This window comes from Schistocerca nitens, chromosome 8 (genome assembly GCF_023898315.1).
Source record: "Schistocerca nitens isolate TAMUIC-IGC-003100 chromosome 8, iqSchNite1.1, whole genome shotgun sequence".
Lineage (NCBI taxonomy): Eukaryota > Metazoa > Arthropoda > Insecta > Orthoptera > Acrididae > Schistocerca > Schistocerca nitens.
In genome coordinates this window covers 211,722,766-211,736,875 of record NC_064621.1, presented here as the reverse complement: position 1 = coordinate 211,736,875, position 14,110 = coordinate 211,722,766, and the positions used below count along the sequence as shown (strand labels likewise).

Here is a 14,110-nt window from a genome sequence, read left to right as displayed (position 1 = left end):
GCACTTTGGTCCCATAGGACTTACCAAAAATTTCCAAATTTTATTACCAAAAGCAAGTACACAATGGTATCGTGAGCTATACACTTTGCACTATTTTTGTTACATGTGACGTTTGTCGTAGCGTGCAATTAGTTTGAAGGAGCCGCTGTGGTAAAACTTGGTGATCTGCGATGCAAGGAATTGTTGCACAGCTGCTCCAACTCAGTGTTGACTTGGAAGTGATGTCCTGACAGTTGGCTTTCAATGAAGGGACCAGATGAAAGTCAGATGGGGCAAGACCGCGGCTGTAGGTCGAGCAATCCAATACCTCTCCTCTGAAGCAACGAATCTGATCTGTTAAGAATCTCGCTGTGTGTGGAAATTGGAAAATTATGGGAAGTTGTATGGGGCCAAACTGCCGAGGTCATCGGTCCCTAGGCTTAGACAATACCTAATCTAACTTAAGCTAACTTACACTAAGGGCAACACACATGCCCATGCCCAAGGGAGGACTCGAACCTCCGACGGGGGGAGCCGCGCGAACCGTGACAAGGCGCCCCAGACCGCACGGCTACCCCGCGCGGAGCGGTGTGTGTGGTTTTGCGTTATCGTCCAAGAGCGCAACACCTATACTCAAGAGCCCTGGTCTCTTTCATCGAATGGCAGAACTGAGTCTGGTGAGGGTGTCGCAATAGCGTACTGCACTGATTGTCCCTTGCTGGAGGAAATCAAGGAGAATCACCCCTTTCGCATCCCGGAGTACTGTGGTAGTAATTTTCCTGTGGAGGGTGACATTTCGAATGTTTTCCTCACCGGTGACTTGGGATGCTTCCACGTCATTGAGGCGGCGTTTGGTTCTGTGGTAAAGTGGTGCACATACTAGGGGCGACTGGAAAGCCCGTGCAAAAATAAAAACTACTTACGTGTTTGGGGTAAACCTTTTTTATTTTTCGACATAGTCTCCTTTCAGACTTATACACTTCGTCCAACGCTGTTCTAATTTCTTGACCCCTTCCGAATAATAGCTATTAGTTGCTATTAGTTGCTGTAATCACCTTCTCATTTGAATAAAATCTTAGTCCCGCCTGCCATTTCTTCAATTTAGGGAACAAATAGTAGTCTGAGGGAGCCAAGTCTGGAGAATAGGGGGGATGTGCAACGAGTTGGAATCCTATTTCCATTAATTTTACGACCACAACTGCTGAGGTGTGTACTGGTGCATTGTCGTGATGGAAAAGAACTTTTTTGCGGTCCAATCGCCGGCGATTTCCTTGTTGCTCGGTTTTCAAGCGGTCCGAAAACGATGAATGATATGCACCTGTAATAGTGTTATCCTTTTCCAGAGAGTCGATGAGGAGTATCCCTTGCGAATCCCAAAAGACAGTCGCCATAACCTTTCCGATCGAAGGAATGATCTTTGCCTTTTTTGGTGCAGATTCTCCCGTGGCAACCCTTTGTTTAGTTTGTTCTTTCGTCTCAGGAGTATGGTAATGTATCCATGTTTCATCCACAGTGACGAAGCGACGCTTAAAGTTCTGCGGATTCTTTTTGAACAGCTGCGAACCATCCTTGCAACACGTCACACGATTCAGTTTCTGGTCGAGCATGAGCAATCGAGGAACCAATCTTGCAGATAGCTTTCTCATGTCCAAATGTTTATGCAAAATATTATGCACCCGTTCATTCGAGATTCCCACAGCACTAGCAATCTCACGCACCTTAAGTTTTCTGTCTTCCATCACCATGTCATGGATTTCGTCAATTATTTCTGGAGTCGTGACTTCCACAGGGCGTCCAGGATGTTCAGCATCACTTGTGCCCATATGGCCACTCCGAAAATTTTGAAACCACTTATAAACTGTTGTAATCGAATCTGCAGACTCACTGTAATGTTTATCAAGTTTTTCTTTCGTCTCCTGAGGCGTTTTGCCTTTCATAAAGTAATGTTTAGCCAAAACAGGAAATTCTTTTTCGTCCATTTTTTGTCCATCACTCGACTTCCTTGATTCACACGAATGCCAAACACAAAGAAATAGACCAATATGACTGAAACTTGGTGTGCGTTCTTTGCAAAGATGCTACCAACTAAAAATGAGCTCGATAGACACCGCTGGTGCTATCTCTCGGACTTTGCACGAATTTTTCAAAAGCCCCTCGTATGTTTCGTCGCCTGTGATGATTTTGAACAGGAACTCATTTCTCTCTCGCGTGTACCGCATTAAATGATTGGTGCTGATTACCATCCTTTCGCTCTTGTGATCCCTGGCCGGGATTTTTGGCACCCATCTTGCAGACACTTTGCGGTGACCGAACACATCACGAAGCATGTGATGGGCCTGAGCGCAGCCAATACGCAGTGTGGATGCCACATCTGATACCGTTGCACGCCTGTCCATTAACACCGTGTTCTCTATTCTGGCAACGTTGTTTTCATTCGTGGATTTGGAGGGACGCCCACTTCGACCTTCGTTTTCCACACTGTACCTTCCTTCTCTGAACATGCAACACCAGCGACTAACTATTGGACTTGACCTCTTCACTACAAATAGTCTGTAGCCGTTCATGGGTGACAGACGTACTAGCCCTACGTCCTCATTCATACCGGATAACAACACGCACTTGCTCTGGTGACCACGTTGTCAGTACACGTCCGTCTGCCATCGTGACGTGGACACGTCGCTCTGCTGATATTCTGTTCGTTGGCGCACTGTGCATGCGCCATCCCTCTGCTGATGCCCCTTTCGTCGTCGATCCATCAGCGGGTGTGCATTCACATGGTGTTTGCTTGTGTTACCTGGTGTTCCATATTCTCTGTCAGAAACAATGACGACAATTACTAGCCGGCCGGTGTGGCCGTGCGGTTCTAGGCGCTTCAGTCTGGAACCGCGTTACCGCTACGGTCGCAGGTTCGAATCCTGCCTTGGGCATGGATGTGTGTGATGTCCTTAGGTTAGTTAGGTTTAAGTAGTTCTAAGTTCTAGGGGACTGATGACCACAGATGTTAAGTCCCATAGTGCTCAGAGCCATTTGAACGACAATTACTTTTCGAACGTCCCTCGTACAATGAAATCTATGGCACCAAGTAAACGTTTTAAAACTTTTTTTACAAAAGGCGCTGCAACTCGCCAAAGCCTTTGAATGCCTAACTCTTTTCCTTCTTCATTTCCGAACGACGAGGGATAAATTATTATTGAAAAGCCCAAAAGTAATTAATCATTTTACCATTGGATTTGTTTTCGGAATGTAGATAGAGTAGCAATTTCTTTTCCATATGTCTGTAAAGCCTAGTTTACACGACGACACTAGGTTGCAGGCAACTGCGCTACCGGCCTCTTCGCATGCGCGCCGCGCGTTTGCGCAACTCGTCAGTGAAACTAAACACTTTCGGCGTGTTCCAACTTTTGCGACATTAGCTGCATAAGTTTAGAGGTTATGTGTGTTCATAGAGTGTAGACAGACTGAAATATGAAGTTGGGAACGGAGAATAATGTTCGCTTTTTAGATATCTATTCTTTGCATAGGTGTTTGTGGGATTTCAGTGATGCTGATAACAAAAATAAGCAACATATTGTTGCTCCTGAGACCGTCACGTGCGATCATAGCACAGATACACTACTGACCATTAAAATTGCTACACCACGAAGATGATGCGCTACAGACGCGAAATTTAACCGGCAGGAAGAAGATGCTGTGATATGCAAATGATTAGCTTTTCAGAGTATTCTCACAAGGTTGGCGCCGATGGCGACACCTACAACGTGCTGACATGAGGAAAGTTTCCAACCGATTCCTCATACACAAACAGCAGTTGACCGGCGTTGCCTGGTAAAACGTTGTGATGCCTCGTGTAAGGAGGAGAAATGCGTACCATCACGTTTCCGACTTTGATAAAGGTCGGATTGTACCCTAACGCGATTGCGGTTTATCGTATCGCGACATTGCTGCTCGCGTTGGTATCGATCCAATGGCTGTTAGCAGAATATGGAATTGGTGGGTTCAGGAGGGTAATACGGAACGCCGTGCTGGATCCCAACGGCCTCGTATCATTAGCAGTCGAGATGACAGGCATCTTATCTGCATGACTGTAACGGATCGTGCAGCCACGTCTCGAGCCCTGAGTCAACAGATGGGGACGTTTGCAAGACAACTACCATCTGCACGAACAGTTCGACGACGTTTGCAGCAACATGGTTCAAATGGCTCTGAGCACTATGGGACTTAACATCTGAGATCATCAGTCCCCTAGAACTTAGAACTACTTAAACCTAACTAACCTAAGGACATCACACACATCCATGCCCGAGGCAGGATTCGAACCTGCGACCGTAGCAGCCCCGCGGTTCCAGAATGAGCGCCTAGAACCGCTAGACCACCGCGGCCGGCGCAAAACATGACTATCAGCTCGGAGACCATGGCTGCAGTTACCCTTGACGCTGCATCACAGACAGGAGCGCCTGCGACGGTGTACTCAACGACGAACCTGGGTGCAAGAATGGCAAAACGTCATTTTTTCGGATGAATCCAGGTTCTGTTTACAGCATCATGATGGTCGCATCCGTGTTTGTAGACATCGCGGTGAACGCACATTGGAAGCGTGTATTCGTCATCGCCATACTGGCGTATCACCCGGCGTGATGGTATGGGGTTACACGTCTCGGTGACCTCTTGTTCGCATTGACGACACTTTGAACAGTGGACGTTACATTTCAGATGTGTTACGACCCGTGGCTCTACCGTTCATTCGATCCCTAAAAAACCCTATATTTCAGCAGGATAATTCACGACCGCATGTTTCAGGTCCTGTATGGGCCTTTCTGGATACAGAAAATGTTCGACTGCTGCCCTGGCCAGCACATTATCCATATCTCTCACCAATTGAAAACGTCTGGTCAATGGTGGCCGAGCAACTGTCTCGTCACAATATGCCAGTCACTACTCTTGATGAACTGTGGTATCGTGTTGAAGCTGCATGGGCAGCTGTTCCTGTACACGCCATCATAGCTCTGTTTGACTCAATGCCTAGGCGTATCAAGGCCGTTATTACGGCCAGAGGTGGTTGTTCTGGGTACTGATTTCTCAGGATCTATGCACCCAAATTGCGTGAAAATGTAATCACATGTCAGTTCTAGAATAATATATTTGACCAATGAATACCCGTTTATCATCTGCATTTCTTCTTGGTGTAGCAATTTTAATGGCCAGTTGTGTAGTTTGTCAATATCTGAGCTGCAGGGCAAAATTTATTGAATTGGGAGCACATATACAACTGAATTAAGAAAAATAGAAGCATATGTAATTCTAGGTGTAGCAATGCTCTTGTCTACAAGAATAAAATCCCATCGTTCGAGTTGGCCTACTCCTTTTTTTTTTTTTTTTTTTTTGGGAATAATGTTGATAGGAGGGAAGGCTGCACAATTCAAGAAGCTACATTCTTTATTCAGTCTTCATCTATTTAAAACGTCGCACAGTGCTCTCCATTCACATATGTTTGAATTTTGAAATATTGCCACTGTTCAGGTCCATCTTCAAGAGAGTAGTTTGCAAACCATTCTCTTCTTAATGCGGCCTGTTTCGAATAATTACTGGTGTTAATATTAATAATTATTACTTTTAATAATTATTGGTGTTAATGAAAAAGCGTCGTCATCAACTAAAACCGCATCTTATAGCTTGCCGAGTGTTCTCGATTGTAATGCATGCAATGTGATATGTAATTTTAGTTCTGACGACAGTGCTTCATGCATTACAGTATCTTTATTCCTTATCGCATAATTAACTCTATTTAGAAGAAACGTTAACAGTTCTGGTGACATTCTAAGATAATTAAAAGAACTTCTTGGGTCTTGCATTGCAAATTATTTCAGCAAGGATGCTGAGAAACCGTGCTGACGTCTTTTCTTCATCCAGTCACGAATCGAAACACGTTTCTTATTTTTTTCTTATGCAGCGGTTCCACGCAACAAAAGTTAACTGCATCACAAGTGGTGCGACGTACAGCTGCCAAAACTTTCATTTCAGACACGACTCAGGAACCCACAAAACGACGAAACTGAAGTATATACTGGTTTCACTGTGTCTACAGTCAAATATGAAGCCATTTGCGTGCAACTCGTTCCACGCAACGAGTGGCGCAACCCAATGTCGTCGTGTAAACTAGGCTTAACACAGAATGATTAAATTATACTGGATCGTAGTTATTTATAAATTACAGCGTACAAGAACAGCAATTTAATATAATAGGTATTTCTAGCTTTGACAATGTCGCTTCGCTGCACACATCCACGAAATGAACGAGAAACAAGCACTCAGTTTTCGCGTTCCGTGCTCACATTTGCTTACAACGCTGTCTCAGCGTATAGTGGCGCGCACTCGTGCGGCAGACTGCTACTAGAGGCCGCACCGTAATTAAAGGGTTGAGAGACCTTGCCAGCAATTATTCCCCATGCGTCCCGCCCCGCCGCTCCAGATGACAGCAGAAAGCATTTTGCAGGCTTTGCTGGTGAGACTGAGACAACCCGCGTGTACTCACAACTCTCGATGTACATGGGGCAGACCTGGATGTCCATGGGGTAGAGCTGGAACTCCATCTGGCAGGCGATGATGGCGTGCATGCGCGCTGCGTAGCGCACCGTCTTGTTGCGGAACAGCGTCACCGACGAGAACTCGTGCGTCAGCTTCGCGATCTCTGAAACCAAACAGATCCAGCGGGTACTCCAGGTCCACGATGGAATGTCAAAAGAGTGATCTCAAGAGCATTGTGTACTCTAGGTTTCCACTGACACAGCACCACGTGTCATCGTCCAAAATACACCGACGGAAAAAAATCCCAATATATGATGTATATGTCTCAATTATACTGTCTTAGATGCATGATATAAAGCATGAAGTAAGGGTGTAGTGTGTGAACTATGTGATGAAGAGTTTGGGCTTCACAAGCTGTGGCTTCCACCCCATTATGTCAGATATTACCGCTAGAAATGAGAAAATGTAATTATTGGTTACTTACGTAATCAGTAATCAGTATTACAGTCTTAAAAAATAGCAGCAATAATTACAATCTCCTAAAAATAATTTAATTTCGTGAACGAAATGCAATTGACCTCTTTTGTTTTTAGCTCTCAGAAAATTACATTTTACCACCTTTCTAGACCAAAGGGAAGTACCCTACAGATTCTGATGAGTGAATCTGTGAGTATCAAAAAATGTGATGTAAATGGCCATATGTTTCGATTGCGATGGCTTAGAAGCTCACATGTATTGTTGTTGTTGTTGTGGTCTTCAGTCCTGAGACTGGTTTGATGCAGCTCTCCATGCTATTCTATCCTGTGCAAGCTTCTTCATCTCCCAGTACCTACTGCAACCTACATCCTTCTGAATCTGCTTAGTGTATTCATCTCTTGGTCTCCCCCTACGATTTTTACCCTCCACGCTGCCCTCCAATACTAAATTGGTGATCCCTTGATGCCTCAGAACATGTCCTACCAACCGATCCCTTCTTCTGGTCAAGTTGTGCCACAAACTCCTCTTCTCCCCAATCCTATTCAGTACCTCCTCATTAGTTATGTGATCTACCCATCTAATCTTCAGCATTCTTCTGTAGCACCACATTTCGAAAGCTTTTATTCTCTTCTTGTCCAAACTATTTACCGTCCATGTTTCACTTCCATACATGGCTACACTCCATACAAATACTTTCAGAAATGACTTCCTGACACTTAAATCTATACTCGATGTTAACAAATTTCTCTTCTTCAGAAACGCTTTCCTTGCCATTGCCAGTCTACATTTTATATCCTCTCTACTTCGACCATCATCAGTTATTTTGCTCCCCAAATAGCAAAACTCCTTTACTACTTTAAGTGTCTCATTTCCTAATCTAATACCCTCAACATCACCCGACTTAATTCGACTACATTCCATTATCCTCGTTTTGCTTTTGTTGATGTTCATCTTATATCCTCCCTTCAAGATACCATCCATTCCGTTCAACTGCTCTTCGAAGTCCTTTGCTGTCTCTGACAGAATTACAATGTCATCGGCAAACCTCAAAGTTTTTCTTTCTTCTCCATGGATTTTAATACCTACTCCGAATTTTTCTTTTGTTTCCTTTACTGCTTGCTCAATATACAGATTGAATAACATCGGGGAGAGGCTACAACCCTGTCTTACTCCCTTCCCAACCACTGCTTCCCTTTCATGTCCTTCGACTCTTATAACTGCCACCTGGTTTCTGTACAAATTGTAAATAGCCTTTCGCTCCCTGTATTTTACCCATGCCACCTTTAGAATTTGAAAGAGAGTATTCCAGTTAACATTGTCAAAAGCTTTCTCTAAGTCTACAAATGCTAGAAACGTAGGTTTGCCTTTTCTTAATCTTTCTTCTAAGATAAGTCGTAAGGTTAGTATTGCCTCACGTGTTCCAACATTTCTACGGAATCCAAACTGATCTTCCCCGAGGTCGGTTTCTACTAGTCTTTCCATTCGTCTGTAAAGAATTCGCGTTAGTATTTTGCAGCCGTGGCTTATTAAACTGATAGTTCGGTAATTTTCACATCTGTCAACACCTGCTTTCTTTGGGATTGGAATTATTATATTCTTCTTGAAGTCTGAGGGTATCTCGCCTGTTTCATACATCTTGCTCACCAGATGGTAGAGTTTTGTCAGGACTGGCTCTCCCAAGGCCGCCAGTAGTTCCAATGGAATGTTGTCTACTCCGGGGGCCTTGTTTCGATTCAGGTCTTTCAGTGCTCTGTCAAACTCTTCACGCAGTATCGTATCTCCCATTTCATCTTCATCTACATGCTCTTCCATTTCCATAATATTGTCCTCAAGTACATCGCCCTTGTATAGACCCTCTATATACTCCTTCCACCTTTCTGCTTTCCCTTCTTTGCTTAGAATTGGGTTTCCATCTGAGCTCTTGATATTCATACAAGTGGTTCTCTTATCTCCAAAGGTCTCTTTAATTTTCCTGTAGGCAGTATCTATCTTACCCCTAGTAAGATAAGCCTCTACATCCTTACATTTGTCCTCTAGCCATCCCTGCTTAGCCATTTTGCACTTCCTGTCAATCTCATTTTTGAGACGTTTGTATTCCTTTTTGCCTGCTTCATTTACTGCATTTTTATATTTTCTCCTTTCATCAATTAAATTCAATATTTCTTCTGTTACCCAAGGATTTCTACTAGCCCTCGTCTTTTTACCTATTTGATCCTCTGCTGCCTTCACTACTTCATCCCTCAAAGCTACCCATTCTTCTTCTACTGTATTTCTTTCCCCCATTCCTGTCAATTGTTCCCTTATGCTCTCCCTGAAACTCTGTACAACCTCTGGTTCTTTCAGTTTATCCAGGTCCCATCTCCTTAAATTCCCACCTTTTTGCAGTTTCTTCAGTTTTAATCTACAGGTCATAACCAATAGATTGTCGTCAGAGTCCACATCTGCCTCTGGAAATGTCTTACAATTTAAAACCTGGTTCCTAAATCTCTGTCTTACCATTATATAATCTATCTGATACCTTTTAGTATCTCCAGGGTTCTTCCACGTATACAACCTTCTTTCATGATTCTTAAACCAAGTGTTAGCTATGATTAAGTTGTGCTCTGTGCAAAATTCTACCAGGCGGCTTCCTCTTTCATTTCTTAGCCCCAATCCATATTCACCTACTACGTTTCCTTCTCTCCCTTTTCCTACACTCGAATTCCAGTCACCCATGACTATTAAATTTTCGTCTCCCTTCACTATCTGAATAATTTCTTTTATTTCATCATACATTTCTTCAATTTCTTCGTCATCTGCAGAGCTAGTTGGCATATAAACTTGTACTACTGTAGTAGGTGTGGGCTTCGTATCTATCTTGGCCACAATAATGCGTTCACTAAGCTGTTTGTAGTAGCTTACCCGCGTTCCTATTTTCCTATTCATTATTAAACCTACTCCTGCATTACCCCTATTTGACTTTGTGTTTATAACCATGTAGTCACCTGACCAGAAGTCTTGTTCCTCCTGCCACCGAACTTCACTAATTCCCACTATATCTAACTTCAACCTATCCATTTCCCTTTTCAAATTTTCTAACCTACCTGCCCGATTAAGGGACCTGATATTCCACGCTCCAATCCGTAGAACGCCAGTTTTCTTTCTCCTGATAACGACATCCTCTTGAGTAGTCCCCGCCCGGAGATCCGAATGGGGGACTATTTTACCTCCGGAATATTTTACCCAAGAGGACGCCATCATCATTTAATCATACAGTAAAGCTGCATGCCCTCAGGAAAAATTATGGCCGTAGTTTCCCCTTGCTTTCAGCCGTTCGCAGTACCAGCACAGCAAGGCCGTTTTGGTTATTGTTACAAGGCCAGATCAGTCAATCATCCGGACTGTTGCCCTTGCAACTACTGAAAAGGCTGCTGCCGCTCTTCAGGAACCACACGTTTGTCTGGCCTCTCAACAGATACTCCTCCGTTGTGGTTGTACCTACAGTACGGCTATGTTTGTCACTGAGACACGCAAGCCTCCCCACCAACGGCAAGGTCCATGGTTCATGGGGGGGCTCACATGTATTACACTGCCAATTTATCGTAGACCATAGTGTGTCAGTAGGGGAACAAAGTAGAGCGGGTGCATTTTGTTAGTGCGGTTTGCCTACATCAGGTACGCTCTCAGGGGAAAACCTGACCCTGATGTAGGCAAACTGCAGTAACAAAATGCACCCGCTCCTGCTTTGTCCCCCTACTTGTGTGACATAAATTTGAACTTTACACATCTACCCGTGCCTGGGGAAAATCCGTTTAAAGGGGGGCGGACAGACACAGTCGGATAGCAAATGACAAAAATCTTTTTATCGTGTGATGTAATCACATATTAACAATTCTGGCCTTTTTACCTTTACTTTTTCAGTGAAATCTTGCTCCTTGCTAAATTTCATTATTCTACGTCAACAGGAAGTACCAAAATGTGACATAAATGGCTGCACTTTTTGATGACACTGACTTAGAAGCTTCAGTTTTTTATACCGCCAAGCGACCTAGACCTTAATATGTGACAAATTTCAAATTGCTTTCTCTACCCATTCCTGAGAACAAGGATTTTTAACAATCAGACAGACAGACAGATAGACGGACAAATGTAAACAAAGCAACCCTACAAGGATTCTGTTTTTACCGACTGACGTACAGAACCCTAAGAAAAAGGTACTGAAGTCAGTGATAAAAGTGTGTTGACAGGAAACAGCTATTACTGTATCAGGAGACAGTGCCGTGTCAATCAAACCACACATTTAAGTAATCAGATGACGTGTACAAAATGAAGAAATAAAACATGCAATTAAAGGCAAGTGAGAGAGATATTGTCTAATGAGGTGGCAGATTACCTTAGTGACGACACGGTAGCGTCGGTGATACAGATTCATTAGTAATTACGAGTTGCCAGCGTATTTCTGGATGACCTGACTGTCGCAAGTAGCGAGCAACAAGATTATTTACTGTTTCTCTGGCTAATCGACAATCTTTTATCGACCTTCAGGTGTCTTTGTCACTCAGTTTAAATATCGCCAGACTTATTCGCAGACTTCGAATTCATTTGACGTCAGCTGTGTTACGTATGGATATAATATATTAGTGATCATCATCATCATCATTTAAGACTGATTATGCCTTTCAGCGTTCGGTCTGGAGCATAGGTCCCCTTATAAAATTCCTCCATGATCCCCTATTCAGTGCTAACATTGGTGCCTCTTCTGACGTTAAGCCTATTACTTCAAAATCATTCTTAACCGAATCCAGGAACCTTCTCCTTGGTCTGCCCCGACTCCTCCTACCCTCTACTGCTGAACCCATGAGTCTCTTGGGTAACCTTGCTTCTCCCATGCGTGTAACATGACCTCACCATCTAAGCCTGTTCGCCCTGACTGCTACATCTATAGTGTTCATTCCCAGTTTTTCTTTGATTTCCTCATTGCGGACACCCTCCTGCCATTGTTCCCATCTACTAGTACCTGCAATCATCCTAGCTACTTTCATATCCGTAACCTCAACCTTGTTGATAAGGTAACCTGAATCCACCCAGCTTTCGCTCCCATACAATAAAGTTGATCGAAAGATTGAACGGTGCACAGATAACTTAGTCTTGGTGCTGACTTCCTTCTTGCAGAAGAGAGTAGATCGTAGCTGAGCGCTCACTGCATTAGCTTTGCTACACCTCGCTTCCAGTTTTTTCACTATGTTGTCATCCTGTGAGAATATGCATCCTAAGTACTTGAAACCGTCCACCTGTTCTAACATTGTTCCTCCTATTTGGCACTCAATCCGTTTATATTTCTTTCCCACTGACATTACTTTCGTTTTGGAGATGCTAATCTTCATACCATAGTCCTTACATTTGTAATCTAATTTTGAAATATTACTTTGCAAACTTTCAATCGAATCTGCCATCACAACTAAGTCATCTGCATATGCGAGACTGCTTGTTTTGTGTTCACATATCTTAATCTCACCCAGCCAGTCTATTGTTTTCAACATATGATCCATAAATAATATGAACAACAGTGGAGACAGGTTGCAGCCTTGTGTTACCCCTGAAACTACTCTGAACCATGAACTCAATTTACAGTCAACCCTAACTGCTGCCTGACTATCTATGTAAAGACCTTTAATTGCTTGCAAAAGTTTGCCTCCTATTCCATAATCTCGTAGAACAGACAATAACTTCCTCCTAGGAACCCGGTCACATGCCTTTTCTATATCTATAAAGCATAGATACTGTGGTGTCACCGCCAGACACCACACTTGCTAAGTGGTAGCTTTAAATCAGCCGCGGTCCATTAGTACATGTCGGACCCGCGTGTCGCCACTGTCAGTGATCGCAGACAGAGCGCCACCACACGGCAGGTCTCGAGAGACGGACTAGCACTCGCCCCAGTTGTACGGACGACTTAGCTAGCGATGCACACTGACGAAGCCTCGCTCATTTGCAGAGCAGATAGTTAGAATAGCCTTCAGCTAAGTCAATGGCTACGACCTAGCAAGGCGCCATTAGTATTACATTGCATGATCTACAGTGTCTCACTTGTATCGTCAAGAGCGATGTACAACAATGATGGATTAAAGTTAAGTATTCCAGCAGCTACGTACTTTTCTTTATAGCATTCATTACGTATCCTGTTTCAGACCTATCTCTAGCCTGCGTGAGTTAACGCGTGCATTCGGCCTCCTCAACCAAGTAGTGTATGTAGTGTTGGCTAACTGCTAACACTACAGATACAATTCCCTGTTACACTCGCAAAACTTCTCCATTATTTGCCGTAAGCTAAAGATTTGGTCCTGACAACCTCTAAGAGGCCTAAACCTACACTGATTTTCATCCAATTTGTCCTCAACTAATACTCGCACTTTCCTTTCAACAATACCTGAGAAGATTTTACCCACAACGCTGATTAAAGAGATACCTTTGTACTTGTTACAATCTTTTCTGTCTCCATGTTTAAAGATTGGTGTGATTACTGCTTTCGGCCAGTCTGATGGAACCTGTCCCGACTCCCAGGCCATTTCAATTATCCTGTGTAGCCATTTAAGACCTGACATTCCACTGTATTTGATGAGTTCCGCCTTAATTTCATCCACCCCAGCCGATTTATTGCACTGCAATATATTGACCATTTTCTCCACTTCCTCAAATGTGATCCTATTTCCATCATCATTCATATATATATATATATATATTAGCGACAAATGAAAAATGTACCGGACCATGCTATACGTGCATGTTCCTCGAAACGGCTTCAAACTTCCATATGACACACTGTCTACATCCCATAATGATCGCGTATTATGTGATTCGAGTAACAGTGAGAAACCAATGTTATTACCATCACCTGTTAACCTGCCTAGGCATGTAATACTGTTTTTACACTAAAGAGCCAAAGAAACTGGCACACCTGCATAATAACGTGTAGCGCCCCCGTTTGAGCACACAAAAGTGCCGCCGCACGACGTGGCATGGACTCGACTAATTTCTGAAGTGGTTCTGGAGGGAAATGACGCCATAGATACTGCAGGGCTGTTCATAAATCCGTAAGAGTACGAGGGGTTGGAGACCTCTTCTGAACAGCACGTTGCAGGGCGTTCCCAGATAT

General features: G+C 43.6%; 1 protein-coding gene across 5 annotated transcripts in view; it reads right to left on the bottom strand.

The window, feature by feature from the left end:
• The window catches only part of LOC126198710 (glycine receptor subunit alpha-3), a 646,434-nt gene that overhangs the window by 163,890 nt on the left and 468,434 nt on the right, over window positions 1–14,110 (bottom strand). For 4 of the 5 annotated variants that reach the window (XM_049935220.1, XM_049935222.1, XM_049935221.1 and 1 more), the window contains exon 6: window positions 6,509–6,664. In XM_049935220.1, the coding sequence (XP_049791177.1) occupies window positions 6,509–6,664 (156 nt within the window). The remainder of the gene's footprint in view (window positions 1–6,508; window positions 6,665–14,110) is intronic. The other variant, XM_049935223.1, reaches the window with a different exon arrangement.